The sequence below is a fragment of the Elephantulus edwardii genome, unplaced genomic scaffold, assembly GCF_000299155.1.
Source record: "Elephantulus edwardii isolate Elephantulus edwardi_28Jun2011 unplaced genomic scaffold, EleEdw1.0 scaffold00010, whole genome shotgun sequence".
In the NCBI taxonomy this organism is placed as follows: domain Eukaryota; kingdom Metazoa; phylum Chordata; class Mammalia; order Macroscelidea; family Macroscelididae; genus Elephantulus; species Elephantulus edwardii.
Window position 1 is genome coordinate 29,924,514 of NW_006399760.1, and position 21,236 is coordinate 29,945,749.

The window sequence follows — 21,236 nt, forward strand, 5'->3', positions numbered from 1 at the left end:
AATGGAAACCCAAAATCTCTGTAAATGTTTATGAAAATTAATAAAATATAGAAAAAAAAATCAGTTTTTATTATATTTTGGAGGAACATTCTTCTAAGTGGTACAGCACTCTTCTGTCAATATGCTGTACTGAGGTAACCTGGGGTTTCTGTGATGCTGAACCTTGTGCCATGGGGGTGTCAAATAACATAAGTTTTACCCATGATGGACAGTGTTTGGTGGAGCTCCTAGTTTAAGACAGGTTTGGAAGCAGGAGTCGCATTCACTTCCTAAACAACATGCCTCTGGAAACTCTGAACTTTGAGAAATGAGTTGCAGAAAGGCTTTAGATCTTTTCATAGGGTCACTATGAGCTCTGCTCAGGGTATTTTATGAAATTAAAAGAAAGCGACCTCTTCTCTATTATTATTGTCAATGTTATTGCTAATTCTGCAAAAGAATTTTAAAGCAGATTAGAAATGGAGATTCATCTAGAAAACCCATAATAACCTATTAGTGAGTTTTGGTTTTTGTTGTTGTTCTGTACCATCAAGTCACCTGCGACTCATAGTGACCCTGTGTACAACAGCCCTAAACCCTCCTCTGTCCTGTGCTAGTCTTAGTGTCTCTGACACACCTACCTCCACTTACTCAGTCACTGAATCAATACACCTCATAGAGGGCCTTCCTCTCCTACCCTGTCCTTCTACCCTCTCAGGCACTACATCTCTCTCCAAAGACTGGTTCCTCCTTGCAACATGTCCAAAGCATGTCAGACAAAGCTTCAGAATCCTTGCCTTCCAGGAGCAGGCCGGTTTAACCCTCTGCAGGATCAATCTGTTCGTTTGTTTTTGTTATGTACCATCAAGTTGAAACTGACTGATGGATGGCCCTCTAATGGGTTTTCAGAGGCTGTAAATTACCAGTTTTTCTCTCACAGAGTAACTGGTAGCTTCAAATCCTGTGCCTTTAGTATAACTCCTTACCACTACACCACCAGTGCACCCTTTAATGTAAGTAGGGAACTTATTTGGAAAGACTAGTTTCAATTCAACAACATGAATGACATCTCTGATACTGAGGTGTTTTCATTGACTATGTTAGGTGCCATTTTCCTTCATTCAACTGTGTTGATGTGTAGCTTCCTTTGTGAGGCCATCAGTGATATAATCAACCAGAAAGAAATATGGATACTAAACTAATCAGCCACAAAGCTCACATTCAATAGACCACTTGGCCACTGTCTATGTGAGGCAAACTTGGACATTGCTTAGTTATATGGAGGTAGGACAAGATTATCTGCTCCTCATATTAAGGGAACCAAGTTAGTGTGGAGAGTGAAATTTGAAAATCTATATTTTGGATAACTGACACCAGAGACTTTTTTTGAGACTAATAGCATGATAATGTGAATTCATGTGAACATTTGAACTAGGAATAATGGTGGTAAGCTATGATAAATGTATACTGTCCGAATACAAAGTTGTGGGTTTTTTTTTTACTATTAGTGAAACCTTCAAAGTAAAATTTCCTTAGGATTCACTGGATGGTGGGCAAAGGTCCCTGGCTAGCATTAAGTAACCACTATTAATACCTTGGGAGAAGATAGTTGATGTAGAGAGGAGACAGTGAAGAAGAGGTCACCTGTAGTAGGATATGTGACATGTTTTTTCAGGGGAGAATCTTTATGAAAAGATTAATTTAGCATATAGGAATACATTCAAAGGATTGAGATAACAGGGAACTGTGATGTTGTGTTGTTGTTAGGTGTCATCAAGTTAAGTACGATCTTTAACAATCCTGAACCCTGTCCTAGCCTGCACCAGCCTCACAATTCCTGACACATTAGAGTGCATTGTGGCAGTGATTGTGTCAATTCACTAGGATGAGAGTCTTTCTTCCTCTCCTTTGCTGACTCTGCAGTTTTCTAAGCCTGATGTCCCTGTCCAATGAATAGGCTCTCCTAGCAACATGCCTGAAGTATGTGAGGCAAGGAGCAGGACTCTGACTATCCTTCCTCCAAAACATATCTGTTCATTTGGCAGTTGATGGGACGTTTATGTGGTGTTACTCTTCTCCAATACCACAGCTCAAAGACAAATTTTTCTGTTATCCTTATTCATTTTCCAGCTCTCAGATGCATAACAAGTGATCAGAAAGACCTGGCCTGAATCAGACACATATTAATCCTTGAGCTGATATCCTTGCTCCTTAATAATTTGGTGAGGTTCCTGACTACAGACTTTCCCAGTGCGATATGCTGCCTGATTTCCTGAGGGCTAGTACTAAGGCTGTTAATTGTGAATCCAAGTTAAATGAAGTTGTTGACAGTTTCAATCTTTTCTCCATTTATCCTATCAGGATATTGCATTATCGATCTAGTGGTAAGAATTTTCTTGATGTTAAGATGCAATCCATGTTGAAGGCTGTATTCTTTGATCTTCTGCAACAAGTGTTTCAAGTCCTCCTCACTTTCAACAAGCAAGATTGTCATCTGTATAACACAGGTTATTGTTGAGTCTCTTGATGCCATGTTCTTCTTCAAAGAGTCCATCTTCTTAAATAATTTGCTCAGCATACAGATTGAATAGTCATAGAGAGAGAATACAACCCCGATGCACTCACTTCTTAATTTTAAACCATGTAGTGTTCCCTTCCTTTATTCACACAAAAGCTTCTTGGTCTAGGTATATGTTTCACATGAGCACAATTAAGTGTTCTGGGATTCCCATTCTTTTCAATGTTAGCCATAACTTGTTATGATCCACATAGTCAAATGCCTTTGTGTAGTCAATAACGCATAAATAGACATTCTTCTGGTAGTCTTCACTTTTAGCCAGGATCCATCTGACATCAGCAGTGATATCCCTGGTACCATGGCCTCTTCTAAATTCTACTTGATCTTCTGGCAGTTCCTATCTATGTACATACTGTTCTAACCATTTTGAATGATTTTTTGAAGTATTTTGCCTGCATGTGTTATTAATATGTTATTACATAGCTTCCACATTCTTTTGGATCACCTTTCTTGGGAATGGGAACAAATCTGGACCTCTTCCAGTCCATCGGACAGACAGCTGTCTTCTAAATTTCCTGGCATGGATTGGTGAGCACATCTGGGGCTCTATTAGTCTATTAGTTGAAACAGGTCAGTTGGTATCCCATCCATTCCAGGGGCCTTATGTTTCTTAAAGCTACAGGAAACTATAACGTCAACATTTATATTTTAATATATAATTTATTTTTATTGTTGTTTTGTACCATCAAATTGTAACCAACTGAGCACTGACTTTGGAGCAGATTTTCAGAGGCTGTAGATTGCACAGGAGGAGATAGATTATCTTTCTCTCATAGCGCACCTGGTGGGTTGGAACCACACGCCTTTGTGTTGGTAGTGCAATTCCTTACCACTAAGCCATGAGACCTCATATAATTTGTAGTATTCCAAAATTAATTTTCTGCAGAATCATAATTATCAATTGCATTGATATTCTTTGATTTAGGATCATTATGAAAAACACATTTAATAGATGCTATCCATCAAAATGAGTTACCTGCTGGTGCATGTCGTTAGCACACTGGTCCGTTAATGGAAAAGTCAGACGTTAAGGGCTATCCAGCGACACTTTGTAAAAGACCTGGTGATCTATTTCTAAAAATTCAGCTGCTGCAAACCTTGTAAAACACATTTCTGCTCTAATGAATGTAAATTTGCCATGAGTCAGAATCTACTAAATGGAAACTGATTTTTGTCCATCTAAAATGGACCTAACTTTAACTGTATGCTAATTAGTGTTAGTGTTGTTATATTTGGAGAAACATTCTTCTACTTTGTACATCACTTTTTGTCAATTTGCTGCACTGAAGTAACCTGGGTTTGCTGTGATGCTGAACCTTGTGCCATTGGCGTATCAAATACCATAATGGCTTCTGTGAACAGTGTTTGGTGGAGCTCCCAGATGTAAAACAGGTTTGGAAGCAGAAGTGGCATCCAATTCCTAAACCACATGCCTATGGAAACTCTATTAAACTGGAGAAATGATTAAAGTTATAGAGAGGTATTAGGTCTTTTGTTCATAAAGTTGCTATGAGTCGTACACACGACTAGACAGCAATCAACAACAATTTGTTGTTAAGCGGTGGTGGTGGTGGCTCAGTGGTAAAATGTTGTACTGCCAAGCCAAGGATATGGGTCAGAATCCATTAGCTGCTCTGTGGAAGAAAGATGAACACTCTTCTCCTGTGCAATTTACAGCCTCTGAAAACCTGCTGGAGGATCAACTATGAGTCAATTTTGACTAGACAATACACAACAATAGAAATTTATGTTAAAATAGTACAATGAAACCTGTAAGGGCCTGAACTTGAAGAAACAGCCTTGTTTTTTCCTGGTCTTGAAAATGTCCTTTGATCCGATTCAATCTTACTACTTTTCTGTCTCTTGCTTTTGTGCAAAATAATTGAGTTTTTCTGCTCTGAGAGGCTTCTTAATTATGCAAGTTCCGGTTTTTATAGACTTTAATGTGTATTTTCTTTAGTATTTTTAATAAAAAAAATTAAGATAGTCAAAGAATTAATAAATTTCTGAGTCATGAAAGATTTGCAGGGTATAAGGTATGTTGTCTAGACAAGTTAAACCTCCACCTATACAGGAAAATAGGGTGTTGACTTATCTTAAGATTTGGGTGTGCCAGTTTACTGTTGTGAACAGAAAGTCTTAGGCAGGTCAAATTACTCAGTATCAATCTTAAGCTGGATGTATTTTTTAAGTGACCATACACTGTAATATTTTTATTTAATAGAATAGTGATTGATGAGAGATGTTTTGTGTGTGTACATAATATTAATTTTTAATGCATTTTTATTTCTGTTATAGTTTGAGTTTCTGAGCTAAAGAATAATTTTTATTAAAAAAATACATTCAATCATGGAAATATTTTTTTTAAGCAACGTAATTAAAGGCTAAGAGTTGTTGACGTTTATTCAGAAATAATTTCGTGAGCAGGAAAGGAACTTTGAACCAATGGGTTTTCCCTCTTTCATGCAGCTATGTTATTAACCAAGACAACTTTCTCCCCTTAGTTTTCTATGAAGGGAATTAAGGAAGTATTAAATGTGTGACTTTAGGAAGGTGTCAAGGCATGCTTTCCTTTGACTTTGTGAAGAGTTGCCTTTTCCCTTCCTAGCAGTAAAGATGTGTGTTGCCTTTCAGTTGTGGTGAGAACTTCATTAGGGAACAGGAAAACTGGGGACAGAAGTTGTACCACAATTTATATTAAACATTTGCCAAAGGCAGGCAAGAGGTTCTTTGTCAGGCTGAGTGACGGAGACTTCTACCGGTTCTCCTTGTGGAGGGGATTAGCTGTTGAACAAATTTGCAAGTACAGCATATAGTTTTGTCAAATATACAATGACATTTCTTTTCACTGCTCTCTTGACTTTGTACTATTTAGCTATCCTCAGTTGTCTCTTAATTTGCTTTTTCTTTCTTTAATCCCCTTGAAAGATAACTTTTCTATAATCAGCTTCTGTGTTTAGACTTTTTTTTGGGGGTTGGTTTGATTTTGAATTGTGGTATAAAATTGGCATTATTGTACTATATAAAACCATTATTGGAGATTGAAAATAAGGAGACAAGCGGGAAAGGGTGGAAGCAGAAGGTTGAGGATGTGTGGGGGCTGGGGGGCTTAACCATGAGTTTGCAAAATTTGATGGGAGGGCGATAGGGAAATGGAAAGGAACTTGTGTGAGAAACAGGTATTCAAATTTTGTAAATAAACTGGTATAATAAAAAAAATGGCTTTTTTGTTGCTGTTGTTTTGTTTTTTAGTTTAACCTGATTTGGTAATCTACATAGTCTCTTTTAATTACTGAAATTGTGGAGCAACACAAAGCCCAGTTAACTAACTTCTGTTTTTTCTTTCCCTGGTCCTTTGTAGGCTAAGAAATGGCATTTCAAAAGGCAGTGAAAGGGACGGTTCTGGTTGGCGGAGGAGCTCTTGCCACTGTTCTAGGCCTCTCTCAGTTTACTCATTACAGGAGGAAGCAAGTAAGTAACTATCCATGTGCTGTGTGTAATAAGAAACTTAAATCTGGTGAGCAACTCTGAATGTTGCCTGAGTTTGCTAATGGTTTGTTAGATATTTCTGGTGAAACTCCTGTTTGATTCTAAGACACTAATTTAGAGTACTGCACTTATAATTCTTGACCACTGTGTGTATCACATTTTTCAGAAAGTGAAATTTTTATTTAGCCACCTTCCTCCCCTTAGTCTCTTCCCTGCCCTGTAGTTCCCCGAGACTGCTTCATGTATCAGTGCCAGGGTTTGTTCATTTAGACTTGCCTTGTCTAGCTCATCTAAATGTTCTAGATACCTTCTGTGTTCCTGCCAAAATTTTGTCTTATTAGAAGGCAGGCAGATGAATAAGGAAGTGGGAAAGAAAGGGCCTACACAGAGGGGCTGACTCAGAATCATGATTTTACTTCTTAACTGTGTATTTACCAAAGTATCACCTTGTTTTGGGTAAAAAGTAGTGAGGAAGTTATGACAATAAGATTGGTAGAAAAATTTCAAGGAAATTAATGTGCACAGTTTAGTTTCATTTTTGCATTTTTTTCCTCTCTCTTTGCATTGTAAATATGCTTTCCCATACTTTGACATGATGCCAAGAAGTGATTTAGCTGAATGGTCTTATTCTGTTCTGGCTTGAAATGCCAGTAACAACCTCAGTATTTAATACTGGGTTTCCTTTTCTTCAGTGTTAGTGTGGTATTTCATGATGCTACCTGGGTGATGTACTACTGAATCGTTCACAGATGGAGGAGAAAGAATTTGAGAAATGTTTATAGGTAGACCACCTCTGAATTATCTATTTTTTACGTTTTGGTCATGTTGAAGCAGTGGAAGAGATTTGTGATGGCATAGTTCTTAGAGAATTGTGCTGCTAACCTCAAAGCTGAGCCTTCCTAGTAGTTTGAATCCACTGATGGCTCCCCTGGAGAAAGATGAACATTCTCTTCCCATGCTATCTGCAGTCACAGAAACCCACAGGAGGGATAACCGAGTCAATTCTGATGGATGCCAATGAGTTGTTTTTAGTTAAGTCATGGGTTGTAGCTTTTTTGCTTGGAATCTCATATCCTGAATGCACATAAGACTTTTGTTGTTGTTATGTACCACTAAATTGGAACTAACCCATAGCTGACTCACCAGTGGTTATGGGAGGAGAACGCCCTCTTTTGAACCTGGAGAAAGGACTGATAGGGTCGCTATGAGTTGTCTACGATTTGATGGCATTTAACAACAAACAACAACAAGGAACATGGTGACTTTAGAAACACTTATTTTTTAAATTATGTGTTTAAGAACACATAGTGTAAGAAAAGAAGCTCATTTTTATGTGTTCTCATCCTAAAGATAGATAACTTTGAATAGACTATATTAATCTTTGTTGTTCTAAACTGTAGACATGTTATCTTTGAAGTTTGCCTAGCAGTGTATGTTGCAGGTGTTATTTGACTGATTTTCTGTTAAGAGTATCCTCACCCATTGGCTACGCTTCATTCACTGTTTACTTATGTATTTTTTAAATACAATTTTCTTTATTGTTTGAAAATCCCTAGCAAAAGAGTTAAACAATTTCTACATGTACAATCCAGTGACCTTGCATACATTTTTCAAGTTGTGTAACCATTCTTATACTCCTTTTGTGCATTAATCCTCTACTAACACAAACTCATTGCCCCCTAACCCTCTTATCTAACCTTTCTAATTGTTGTTGCCAGTTTGATCCAAAATAGATAATTCTTTAAAAAACCTCTAGTCCTCAAGGCAAATATTCTATTCTAATTAAACTATTGTTTGGTTTAAAGAAGATTTCAGCAGATATTTTTTGCTGTAAAGTTTAAAGGGTATCTCAGGTTAGTAGTTCCAGAGCTTGATAGCTCTAAAAAAAAGGTTTGGATCTCATGATAATCTCTTTTGCATTTTTCTTGCTTATGAAAGCAGGATTCATCCGTATATGTTTTGATCAAAATGATCGGTAGTAATAGCTGAGCACCATTCCAGGGCTAGCATGATAAAGGAGCCAGTTGTTCACAGAGCCAATCAACCGTACATTTTATTCTTGCCTTTTCTTACCTAACTCTCACTCTTGCCCTTTTCCTCCAGGTGAATAGAGGACCACTGCTGTATGTTGTGCAAACTTTTAATTCCCCAAGTACAATATAACTAATTAGAAAGTAAAACAGAAGCATGAAATTAGGCCAGTCAACTAGGATGTGTCTTGAAATCATGATCCTAAACTGTCAAACCAAGAAAAAAGTCTTATGAGAGGGATGTTTGGCTAAATATAAACAGCTTCTTTTTATTTATTTTTTTTTACACCAAGTTATTAAATATTTTATTTTAGAGATGAAATAATTTCACCAGCATTTGATGTACTATGATAAACATTGATTATCTTTGTAATCAGTAAAATGAATGATGATATCTTTATTTTTAGGGAGAAAATAATTCTAGGTGATTCAATACAAATAAGTAAAACTTAATTGTATTTCTTTAGCTTTATTTATTTTTTTAAATAATTTTAATGAGCATTTACAGAGATTTTGGATTTCCATTCATTCATTGCTGCACTTCTCTCCCCGCCCAGCCCTCCCCCGCTTCTTTTCATTTTTTTAAAGTAGAAGTACATATCACACAACATTGGCTTATTTGGTTTTTGGTAAGTGTACAGCTTAATGATACCACATTTATTGACTGCATAATCACATAACATGTGCCTATTCAAGTTTTTATACATTTATAGTTTAATGATATCATTTATATTAAGTGACTCTGTACGTAACCATTATTCTGGATGAATCCCAAATTTTTCGTCACTGTAAGCAAAAGTTCAGTGCCCCACAAACAGCCCTCTTTCTTTCTGCCTTCTGCCCTGTTAACAACTAACAAACTTTGGTTTGTATACATTTACTCATCTTGTCATTTTATATTAGGCTGTATAACACTTGTCTTATTATAACTTGATTTATGTCCCCCATCTTCAGTATTCATAGTACGTATCATGGCTTCATTTCTCCTACTATATTCTGTTGCGTGTTTGTCCTGTATTTTATTTACCCTTTCATCCATTGATGATGAGCAACGTTTAAGTTGTTGCCGTTTTTTGTCTATTGGAATCACAGCTGCAGTGTAGATTGGTATTCATAGTATTGGTGTTCACATCACTTCTTTTAAGTTCTTGCTGAGTTATACGAGAGTTCTTCTTTTAGTTTTTCAGGAATCTTCACACTATTTTCTACCAGTTCCTTAACAGTGTGAAAAATTGCTGCTTCTTTTGACACTGTTCTCGAAACACAGCTCTGTTTGGGACATAGGCATAAAGGATTGGTTTACATGTTCCTTACCAGTGTTATTTGAAATAATACTGGCAAATGTCAATTACAAAGGTCATGATATCTAATATTATGAGTTGTTGCTAAATTTATATGTGGTCTATGTATTTTAACCACAGTAAGCATGTTCAGAGTTTATATTGTAACTGTTCCTAGGTAACACAGTTTCATATTTTTTGGTTTGATTGTTCTATAATAATTGCTCTTACTTTTAAATAAGTAGAAGATAACTGCTGAATGCAGGCAAGTCAGGTAGACTTTATTAGTAAAATCAAGGTAAAACAGGAGCTTATTGATTCATGGACATTTTTGCTATTTTATCCATCCTAAGTTAGACATTTTGACCAACTTAACAGACAAATGAAATACCAACAGTTTGTAATTATCATTTTATGCTAACAAGTTTGGTTGAGAAAAATCACTACAGACCAGTCAACAAGTAGAATAAGATGTTCATCATGCAATTGTGTTATTTCTTTTGTGGTGATCCTTGTCTTTTTAAGCCACTATGAACTGATATTTTAATGTAAGGTAGCAGATGGCTTGTAGCTATGTGTGGGGTGCGGCCAGGGGCCTGTGAATCAATAACGAAAGCAGAAAGAAAAGAAAAAACACAAGGAGAAAAAAAGACAGAGCCCTGTTTTGAGACATTGACATAAAATGACTACGGGCCACCCTTAACCTAGCTGTCCTCTCTAAGAAAATATCTGCCAATCAAAGCCATTCTAGAGGAGAAAATTTTCCTGACTTCAGTGATAAGTAAAAACCATCCCTTTGCTGAACATTAATTGACTACAGTTTGTGAAAGATGACCAGGCTTGTTTCATTTTTCTGCAAAGTGATCTTTATTCAGGACTGTATACAAGTATTGGAGTTGTTGGTATGTGACATCTGGTCACCTGCGACTCATAGCGACCCTATGCACAGTAGCTTTGAGTCCTGTCCTAGGCTATCCTATCCTGAGCCAATATCACCATTTCTGATACACCTACACCTATAAGCCCTGCTGCTCTGCCAGTCTATCTCATCTGGGGTCTTCCTCTCCTGCACTGTCCCTCCACCCCTCCAAACATGATGTTCTTCTCTAAGGACTGCTTCCTCCTGGCAGTATGCCCAAGTATGTGAGATGGAGCTTCAACATTTCTTGCCTCCAATTAACAACTCGGTTTCTTCACCTTCTCCAGGACAGACTTGTGTCTACCAGCTTCTCTGAGGGAGAAAGATGGGCATTCTCCTACTGTAAAGATTTACAGTCTTGGAAACCTGATGGATTTGAGTTAGAAGTGATTTAACAGTAGTGGGTTTGGTTCAGAATTTGATAGGTAAGGAAGTCAAGGCTTTTGTGTAGGCTCCAAATAGGTTTTCTAGAGGTAGGTCAGGAGTTAGAGGTGACGGTGTTGATTTGTTTTTTAATTGCCTTTCTTCATGCAGCCATACTATTAATATTTTTCTTAGGCAAAGAGTGTCCATGGTTGATCCAAATGAATGTAGAGATTTTTACCCTTTTACTGTGCAAGGATGACACGCAAATTCGTGAAGCACTCCATATTTTTACGGCATTTAGAGCTCTTATACATAAGGTCGCTATGAGTCTCAAGTGACTCGATGGCATATAACAATAACAACAACTCTTGAAGTAATCCCAATGTTAAGAAAACAAAGATTCTTAACACTGGACTAATAGATAGGCAGCATCATGATGGATGGAGAGGAGATTGAAACTGTCAATGGCTTTATCTTGCTTGGATACACAATTAACACCCTTGGAACCAGCAGTCAGAAAATAAGGAGACACATTTCACTGGGAAAATCTACAGTTGGAGATCTCTCCAAATTATTGAGGAGTAATGATATCAGTTTGAGGACTAGTGTGTGTGTGTGTGTGTGTGTGTGTGTGTGTGTGTGTGTGTGAGATTCAGGCCATAGTTTTTCTGATCACTATGCATCTGAGAATTGCATGGCAATGATGACAGTTGGACAATAAGGATGACAGAAAAAGAATTGATGCATTTGAGCTGTGGTTTTGGAGAAGAGCTCTGAACATCCCATGAACTGCCAGGAGTATGAACAGATATGTCTTGGAGAGAGTGCAACTGGAGTGCCACTTTGAGCATGTTGCTGGGTGGGTGGGGGGTTATTCCTTGGAGAGGGACATGATGTTAGGAATGGGGAGGGTGGAGGGTCGGTGAAGGAGAGGAAGACCCTCATCCAGCTGGATTGATACAGTGACTTCTGTGATGGGCTCTTGTATGCCAGGAAGTATGAGGATAGCACAGAATAGAATAAGGTTCAGGTATTTTGTTCATAAGACACTATGAGTCGTACTTGACTCAACAGCACGTAACAACAATAACAACAACTCTTAAAGTATCATATTGGGATATCCTGCTGTCAGGGACTTCACCAGAGTACTGAAAAACATTGATATCAGTTTAAAGACCAAGTTGTGCCTGATCTAAGCTATAGTTCTCTCAGTTGCTTGCTGTGCCTTTTAAAGTTGAACAATGACTAAGGATGACTAAAGAAGAATTAATGAGTTGTGGTGCTAGAGAAAAATATTGTGTAGATTTTCAAGAGAACAAAAGGTTCTGTCCTGGAGAAGATGAACCTGGGATGTTACCTGGAGGCAAAGATAATGAAACTGTTGTCTCACATACTTTGGGTATATTGTTAAGAGGGACCAGTCCTTGGAGAAAGACATCATGCTTGGAAAAGGAAGAGGGTCAGTGTAAGGGAGGAAGATCCACAACAAGATGAATTGATGTGGTGACTGTTACAATAGGCTCAACTGTGTCTGAGATGGGGAGGATGGCACAGGATCTGACAAATTTCAGATTTGCTGCTCATAGGGTCACTTAAGTCACAGTCAGCTTGTCTTCATCTAACAACAACAATTCCTGAAGTAAATATGTTAGTTTTAGAATAGATGGGGTAATGTCACAATCATTGTGGCATATGGAGAAGGTTGTCTGAGGCTTTTTTTTGGTTTGTTTGTTTTTTTCTTTTAGGTCTCACTCTCTCTCCCTGTCATTCAGTCAGATTCATAGCTGACCATCCATTGGATTTTTGGAAGCTGTAAATTACACGAGAGATTCAAGCCACTAGTGAGGCATGCATGGCCTTTGAATTAACAGTACATGACCCTGTAGAGTACACCACCAGCCTTAATTCCAAATGAGGAAACTGATAAGGGAAAAAAGATGAGTGCCAACATCTTTTTATTGTGTTTGCCTCAGGGGAGGAAGTTTGCAGTTCCAGATACAGTCCACATTGTTGACCCACTCAGTTAAATATTTAGGGGTTTGGTGGATGATCTCAAGGAATCTTGGTTCTGTAATGGTTAAATCCCCAGATGCAAGCAAAGGGTTGGTAGTTCAAACCCACTAGCTGCTCCATGGAAGAGAGATATGACAGTCTGCTTCCATAAAGATTACAGCGTTGCAAACTGTGGAGCATCTGCTCTGTTGGAGTAGACTTGGTGAGAGTGGGTGTGTTTGTTCTTTTTTTTTGGTTTACCTCCTCACCTACATTTAAGTGACTTATGTCTCCAAAGGCATCTCAATTTTCCTTCTTAAAGATCAGTCATGTGCGAAAGGTCAGGAGGCTGAATTGTGAATTATAAGCAACCTACCACTTCTCATGGGCAAGGATGGTGAAACTTCATGCTGGAAACACTTCTAGCCAAGATCCATCTGTCACCAGCAATGATAGCCTTCCACGGTCTCTTTTATATTACTTTATATTTAAAAATGAGAACAATTTCCCAGGCCTCTGCATGGCTTACTAAACACTATAGTTCTTTCTCAGTTATGAATTTGACTAAAGGAATATGAAGAAGAAAATAATAGTGATGATATGTTTGGTTAATTGACTTATAGGCAACCTCTACTGCCTTTGTTGTTAATGTCATCAAAGCCTAAGAAGAAAAAATGTTTATGCTAATGAGAGGCACCGTTTTGCCTAGTTCAAATTTCTTACAGTTTGCTGTTATTGTACTGTTTCACCTATTTTTCAGTAATCTTTTTCCCCCCGTAAAAATCTAAGCTTTTTAATAGCAAGATTTGGTATTATTATTATTATGATAAGGATATTATTTAAAAATGTAACAATGGGCTTAAACATACTGGAGATCATTAGGTTGGCACATGATAGATCTGTTGTTCATTGCTGTGAGTCATAGTTGACTCAGAAGCATCTAACAGTGACCACCCTCTGGTGGGATAGTGTGTAGGAAGCTGCGTTACTAACTCAAAGGAAGAACCTCCGTGGTTTAAATCCTCAGAAGAAAAGTTGGGCAATCTCCCTTGTCAGTGATAGCCTCTGAAAATCCAGTGGAAGGTCAGTTCCGACTTGACAGAGTTTTTTGGCTTGTGATTTTTAAAAATTTTATCTATTTATTTATTTCTTTTTGAGCAATGTCTGAAATGACACCAGACCAAGAACAAGCAAACACTTCTGTGGCAGATATTGCAGAGATCATCATGAGTGTACTTCACTACTTCAGACAGATCGAGTTAGTAATAATAAACTGTGAGTGGGAAAGGATTCAGAGATCCTTGCCTAGTTTTCCTTTCAGATAGAATGCTAACCCCCCACCCTCATCCTCAAATTCTAGGTTTAGGAAAGAATGAAATAGCCGAAGAAAGGAATTTAAATTAGTAGAGAGGACGTTTGAGTGCTTTTGGAGCTGGAAATGTTAGTGAAGAACATAAATAGAGCTTGATAAATGTAGGGTTCCTCAGGTGGATGGAAAGAAAGAGATGGTAAAGGAGAGTGAGGACAAAATTAAAAAATGAGACACAACAAGGAAAAAAACCCAACATCGTAGGGTGGATGGACAAGGGTTTAACCTAGGCTATATCAGTCTTTTTTTTCTCTCCTTTCTTTCCCCTTTCCTTTTGTTACAGATTAAGAGTACTTTCTTAAACTCAACAGTTAGGTCCTGACTGGAAACATTGGTGAGATGGCGTGGGCTTCTTTTTTTCACTTTAGTAGTGTGGTTGATCACGATTTCCTGCTCGCTTCGGCAGCACATATACTAAAATTGGAAAAGTTGTACATAGGGTCGCTATGAGTCGCAGGCGACTCGACGGCACATAACAACAACAACAGTGTGGTTGATGTAACACAGGTCTATTTAGGTTTGAGAGTGGTCCTTCTCATGGAACACATGCTAGGTTTCTTCTTTCCATTACCCACCTTGAAACTGACTGACTTTGTGAGGCATCTCTGAGGTGAAACCTGATAAACATGGAGGGCTTCTCAAAGCTTGGCCTGTGAACTTCCTCCCGTTTTGTCCTGCACATTACATATGCTGGTCTTTAGAGCATGAAAGTAAAGATTTCTTTTTCAGTGTGAAGCGTTATTGTTATTGTTATATGTCTATCTATGTGGCTTTCTTTGTGGTAAATATGAATGTTCATACATGATTTTAGTGTGAGGTGCAATGGAAAGAAGCTTTACTCTTCCCAAAGTCAGTCATTTTGAACATATGATGGAGTAATAGTCATTAATGACAGAATCTTTATACATTGTTAAACAGTATCTCATTTTATAAATGAGAACAATTTCCCATGCCTATGCATGGCTTACTATACACTATAGTTCTTTTTTCAGTTATATGACTAAAGGAATATGAAAAACAAAATAGTAGTGATGTGTTTTTATAGGTAAGCCTCTATTGCCTTTGTTGTTAGTGTCATCATGGCCTAAGAAGAAAAATGTTTATGCTAATGAGAGGCACAGTTATGCCTGGATAATTAAAATCCACAGGAATTTTGAGAACTCTGTTTTAATTTGTAATTTTGATGTCTCTCTCACAATACATTTGTAAGAGAGCCTCATAAAGTGATTCCTATTGGTTGCTAGCCCCAAAGATTAAAATGTTTGTAAAACAGTAGCAAAACAATTGGATGGTCATTTATAGTAGCAGTAAAATCTACCGTAAAATCTACGTAATGCCTTCCCCCAATGAAAAATCACTTACTTCATTGTATCTTTTATGTGACATTTGCCTATGCTTTGTCAGCTCTGTTTTTGTGTGCAAATATTGACCAATTTCTTCATGAAGTAAGGATATCACTTTACTCCCAGGCTTATTTATATATTTGTGCTGTACATTAATGACTTAGTATATTTAAGTCATTGATAGCAATGTCTGCCTGATTCATAGCTGATTCACAGGCCCTGGTCTGTGCTGCTAATCCAGAGATGACGCCTCTCTAGGGGTGGTTTGAATCCACTAGCTGCTTATTGGGAGAAAGATGAGCAATCTCCTCTGGTATGATTTACAACCTTGGAAACTGGTGCAGTGAGCTTGATATAAATTGTGTGTATAAACTGTATATAAAATGGGCTAGTTACGAGTCTTGGATTGAAGTATTAAGTACATTGCATAGCTGTGTATTCATCAGTTAACTAATTTGTGTAATGTGAAACCTCTAAAGCAAAGGGAGCTCTGGTGGCCTAGTGGCAAGAAGCTGAGCTGCAATCCTGAAGGCATGTGATTCAAATCCACCAGATACTTCGCTGGAGAAGGAGCATCAATCTCTTCCTGCACCAGTCAGATCCGATTCCACAATACATTACAAGAACAAGGGGGAGGGGGGAAGATCTCCCTAAAGCACAAAGATTTAGAACAATGAAGGTATGTTTCTTGCTGACATTATGGTTCAAAGTGGGACAGTATAGAGTGTCAATCTTTTGTAATCGCTGGGGACTTATGTCCTTTTACTGTAGTGACTCTTGTATTACAGGGTCTTGCAGCCCCACGGTGTGTATCCACCTAATTTTTAGGTAATATAGTGGTGTTCCCTGGAAGAGAAAACTTTTGTTAAGTATCCATTCAATACATCTGTGTCCTGGCTTTACTTTTGGATCTACTTAACATGAACTGTATCTCTTTTGATAAGAGCCATCTTGTTTAGAGTTTAGGCCAGAGACAGAGAGATTGACTTACTTCTCTTGTTTAGAACCCTGTACATTGATTCCTGGAAGAACTGTTTTCTTCTAAAAAGTACAGCTGAATTTGTTGGGACTGTGTTTGATATCAAAAGCTTGATGAAGACTCTGCATTTTGGATAAGGCCAGTTGAACTTTTCTTAACCACTGTGTGTGGTTAACTTGATTCTTCAGAGTCTGTTTCCTCAAAGCACTGAAACTGCATAAAGAGAGATGGAAATGTCCTCTGAAGAGCAGCCTATCATCTTCCTTATAATTTTGGACTTTATTTAACACTTATCCTCCAAAGTAGAGCCATAGCAGTATCTTTGAGTTATAACTCACATCAGACCTTCGAGGAGTTTGTGATGCTATTTTATTGCTGGCATACAAAAATCAGAGAGGTTAACAGTACTTGTATAGGTCACACAGTGAGTCAACAACTGAGCTATGATTAGCGTTGACAGCTGGTGAGCTTCTAGGCTGTTGCTAACTGAGCATCACTGACATTCATTTTGATTTGACTTTGAATTTCATTTTCAACTATTTATTCATTTTAAGGTCTCTTAAGAAACTTTTTAGGGATATCAGAGGACTGGGGAAACTTTATATAAATGTGTTAGAGAGAGACCTTTAGCTTCCCCCACTTCCCCTAGTCTTCCAACTTACTAGTTAAATTATGTTCGTGCTTCAGGAAGCTTCATGTAGGTAAAGTTTTTAATGGAAAATAATACTTTACTGTATTTTTGGGGTGGAAGTATGCACAGCAAAACAGGTTCTAAGTAGATTTTTGCAAAGTAAGAATTAAATGAATGTATTAAGTAGGTCTGCAATGTTGTTTTACTGGCTTTGTTTAGCAATTTGTAATTTTTAAGCAGAATTTCTGTGATCTAATTATATACTTTTATTGTTGTTGTTGTGTTTTGTTGAGTTGGAACGGACTCGTTGCTGACCTTCCAATGAGTTCAAAGATTATACAATTGCATGGGGATGGGGTGGGGGAGATTGCCCATCTTTCTTCCACAGAGACAATGGTGGATTTGAACCATCTGACTTCAAATCCCTATCACTTAGGCAAAGATTATCTGGAAAGCTGAAGCCATGGGACTTAGAGTCAAATCTGGGATCAAAACCTTAGCTGCTTTTCCAGTAAATAACTAAATTATTACTCTTTGATGACTTCTATGAGCAAAGATATTAGGCTCAATGGACATGTGGCAGGTATCACTTGGAGAAAACCAGTTTTCTTCTTTCTTCTCTGTTTGAGAGTTGGTTCACTTTTTTGATCTCAGGCCTGTTCTCTAAATCCTCTAATTCTCAGAAAAAAAAGTTATAATTGGTGAGCAGTATAGACTCTTAACTACCTTCTCACATATTCAATATTTTTAAAACATTCTTTGAAAACAAATAAAACATATCCTCCAAACCTCAGTTACATGTCAATTGTAATGCTGATTTATTCAAAGTATATTCAGAGCCAAGGGTTTTTCCCTAACTTTTTTAGATACAAAACCTTTTTTATCTTTTAACTTTTTAGTATTTTAATATATTATGATTGCTTGTATTGAGAAACCTTTTCTGTTGGTTCTCAAAAGAATTGTCTTGTTGTTAAGTGCTGTAGAGCCGTAGGCGACCCATTGTGATTCTATGAATGAAAGTCTTGAAAACAAAACTTTCATCTTTCCTCCAAGTTCTTAGACTTTCTGGTGGCAAGCTTTTTTTGGAAGTGGATGCCACTCCTGCTTCCAAGTCTGTTTTATTTGGGAGATTCACTAAAACCAAGTCGGGCCTGTGGCCCTTGGGCCCAAAAGCCTTTTTAAAGATGAGGTCAAATTCAATCGATCAGCTCACATCTTATTGTGAGCAAAGCCAGTCTGAGGCTATTTCCAGACTGGGAAGATGAGTGGAATGGCTGGATTCTGCAAAGGTGTATTCAAAAGAATTATAGTCTCTTAAAGACTGAGTAGTGTGCATCCATGTTTGGTAAAGAAAAGAAAACAATTAGAGTGAATTGTTTCGGCTATAGAGTTAATTTTGACTCATATGACCCTATCTGCTGCTGTTTTTAGGCACTGTTACATCGACTATGACTCATAGAGACCATGTGACTCACGGAGAACCAATAGATCTGAACCCTGTCCTATCATGTGCCATTCTCTTAATTTCTGACAAAATTAAGTCTATTGCTGCAGTCACTGTGCCATTCTGTCTGTTTGAGGGTCATCTCTTTTGCCTATTTTTCACCTTCTCAAGCAGGACTATTATGTCTATACTTTCTCCAAGACCTATATCTGTTTGTTCTTTCGGCTGTCCATGAGATAGTCAGTACTCTTCTACAACACTGTAGCTCAAAAGAATTAATTCTTCTCTGGTCATTCTTCATTCATTCATTGTCCAGCTTTCAGATACATAGCAAATGATGGCTATATGTGATAGAGTAGAATTACTCTGGAGGACTATCTCTTAGCTATCTGCGGAGAGCTGATCACCATACTTCCCCCCCCCCCCCCCCCCCCCCCCCCCCCCCCCCCCCCCCCCCCCCCCCCCCCCCCCCCCCCCCCCCCCCCCCCCCCCCCCCCCCCCCCATGGGCATTTGGAATTGCTGACGTTCCTATTGGAAGCCAAGGGCTTTACTGTTGCACTCTTTTACACGGTGAACCAAACCCAAACCCATCCTGGTGGCTGCAAGCTCTGGTTCATCTCCACAGGAATTGCCTGTAAACTTCACAATTGTTAACTTTCACAGGGTCTATTGTGAGGATTTAGTGTTTTCGCAGGATTTGCAGGCAGCATGGTCTTCCTGTCTACAATCCAAACTATCTTTTGTTGTCGTTTAGGCCTACTTCCTCCTATGTGGTCTTCAGTGGGGATGACAGTCCATCCATTAACAACTTTTCCTACAGCATTACCAGGACTTCTTCACTGAGTTTATTTACACTGGGAAATGTTGCTTACTGTCATTTAAGTACAAAGAAAAGAACCTCACATTGTTTAGAATCACAGAGGGGTCCAAGAGATGAAGGCCATTAAATATCTTAAAGTTCACTATAAAGAGATGTTTATTTAATTTTCCTCCAGGAATACAAACACACATATATGACTCTTTTTAAACGACAACAGAATCTAAAGCAGTCTCTCTAGACTCTACTAACCATTCCATTGATTGAATCACGTGCATGGGGGCAAGTGAGAGTGATAGTTGCAATATGAAGTGATTTGCATGAAACCCCACTTTGTACTCCAATTATTACTCTACATGATTACAGGACAACCTGGCTGTTAATTGCCTGTGGTCTTTAAATATGCACTTCTTTCAGAAATAGACACTAATTATTAGATCTTGTTTTCGGTCTCACCCGAAGTTGCAAATGTCTAGGATTTTTCTTTTTTCTCTTTTAAATTTGCAAGTCTAATGGTGAACAGACATAGTGCAAACTGATTTCATTCTGAATCCTTTTCAAGGATGAATATTCCTTGGGATGTAAACTCTCAAAGATTATGAGCTTGGCTTTCAACTCTGTGTATGTGTTCAGTGTGCAAGTCTCTTGACAAAAGCCCTGTGTTTGCTATCAGAATGTTGGAGAAATTTGATCTTTTTAAAATGTAGATGAGCATTGGTTTTCAAGTGATAAAAATCTCAATGTTGCCACACCACCGATCATCATGAAATATAATTAGAAATAACATCAAAGTAAGATAACATATTGGGTGCTCTCCTAGTTTCATGTTGTTTTATTTTTTATTTCATTTGGGGCTATGGTTAGTATTGTCCTTGGCAAAAGGTAGTTTGTGTTGTGCTGTTTCAGTTTCCAATTTCATTGACTGAATTAGTAACCCCTGAATCTGGTGGTGCTGGGCTGCTTCTTACTTCTAGACTGAACAATAAAAAACAGTTAATGCTCATTCAACTTGGATTCATGGTGTTTCAGAGTGAAGCCGACTTTTCTAGGGTTTCCAGTGACTGTGACCACTTGAAATTGAATCATCAGGCTGACAGGGCAACTGAAGGAGGAAAGCAAGAGGTGATTGGAGAGGGAGCAGAGTGTGTTCAGCTCTGCTCACTGTCCCAACCATCTGCCTGCTAGACAGTGCTCTCGAATCAGAGCCCAGAGCCATGCCCTCTGCCTTACCTGTCTTTAATCCCAGGCAAGATTCAGTACTACAGGACTGTTGATTTGGGGTCTTTAAAACCATGAATAAAACCTAAACACATTGCCATGGAATAGGAACCAACTCACAGGTGATCCTCCAGCGGGTTTTTAGGAGGTGTTTTTAGGAGGCTGTAAGTTGCACAGGAAGGGATTGCCCATCTTTCTCCTGTGGAAGCTTGGCCTTTGTGGTTGCCTCACAGCTTTCTATGGCTATACCAGCAAGCTTTCTTTAAAATCATCAAGGGGAAGTAATAAACTTATAAGATTCTTTCCATTCGAAAACAGATCAACAAACAAAGAACCCTAAGCAAAAACCTTATGAGACTTCTTGTGTACTGTGGAGTCGGAACTGACATGAAGCCAACCGTCTAGAAGGTTTTCAGAGACCGTAAATTGAATGAGATTTCCCAGGTGGATTAGAACCATGTTCCTTAGGGTTGACAGTACAACTTTTTACCAGTAGACCACCAGCACTTCCTGTCTGGAACTCAGGTTAGGGTGAGATGCTACCTGAACCTAAGCATTTATCAGGGAATACTTGTCAAAAAAGGTCTTAAAACAGTGTAATGCTCAGGGTTGTTTTTGTGTACCATCGAGTCAGGACTCCATAGCCGGCCCTTCAGTGGGTTTTCAGAGGCAGTAATCACATGAGTGGCGATTGCCTGACCTTCGCCTATTGACCATCTGGTGGACTTAACAAGGTCACCAGAGCTCTTTATTAACAAACTAAACTTCTGTATGGTTTTAAGAAGACTTCAGGGGCTACTT

At 38.3% G+C, this 21,236-nt stretch overlaps 1 protein-coding gene across 1 annotated transcript in view; it reads left to right on the top strand.

Moving 5' to 3' along the window:
* The window catches only part of GPD2 (glycerol-3-phosphate dehydrogenase 2 (mitochondrial)), a 201,461-nt gene that overhangs the window by 43,580 nt on the left and 136,645 nt on the right, over positions 1-21,236 (top strand). Inside the window, exon 2 of the mRNA XM_006880784.1 lies at positions 5,919-6,028. Coding sequence (XP_006880846.1) covers positions 5,927-6,028 — 102 coding nt within the window. The 5' untranslated portion in view covers positions 5,919-5,926. The remainder of the gene's footprint in view (positions 1-5,918; positions 6,029-21,236) is intronic.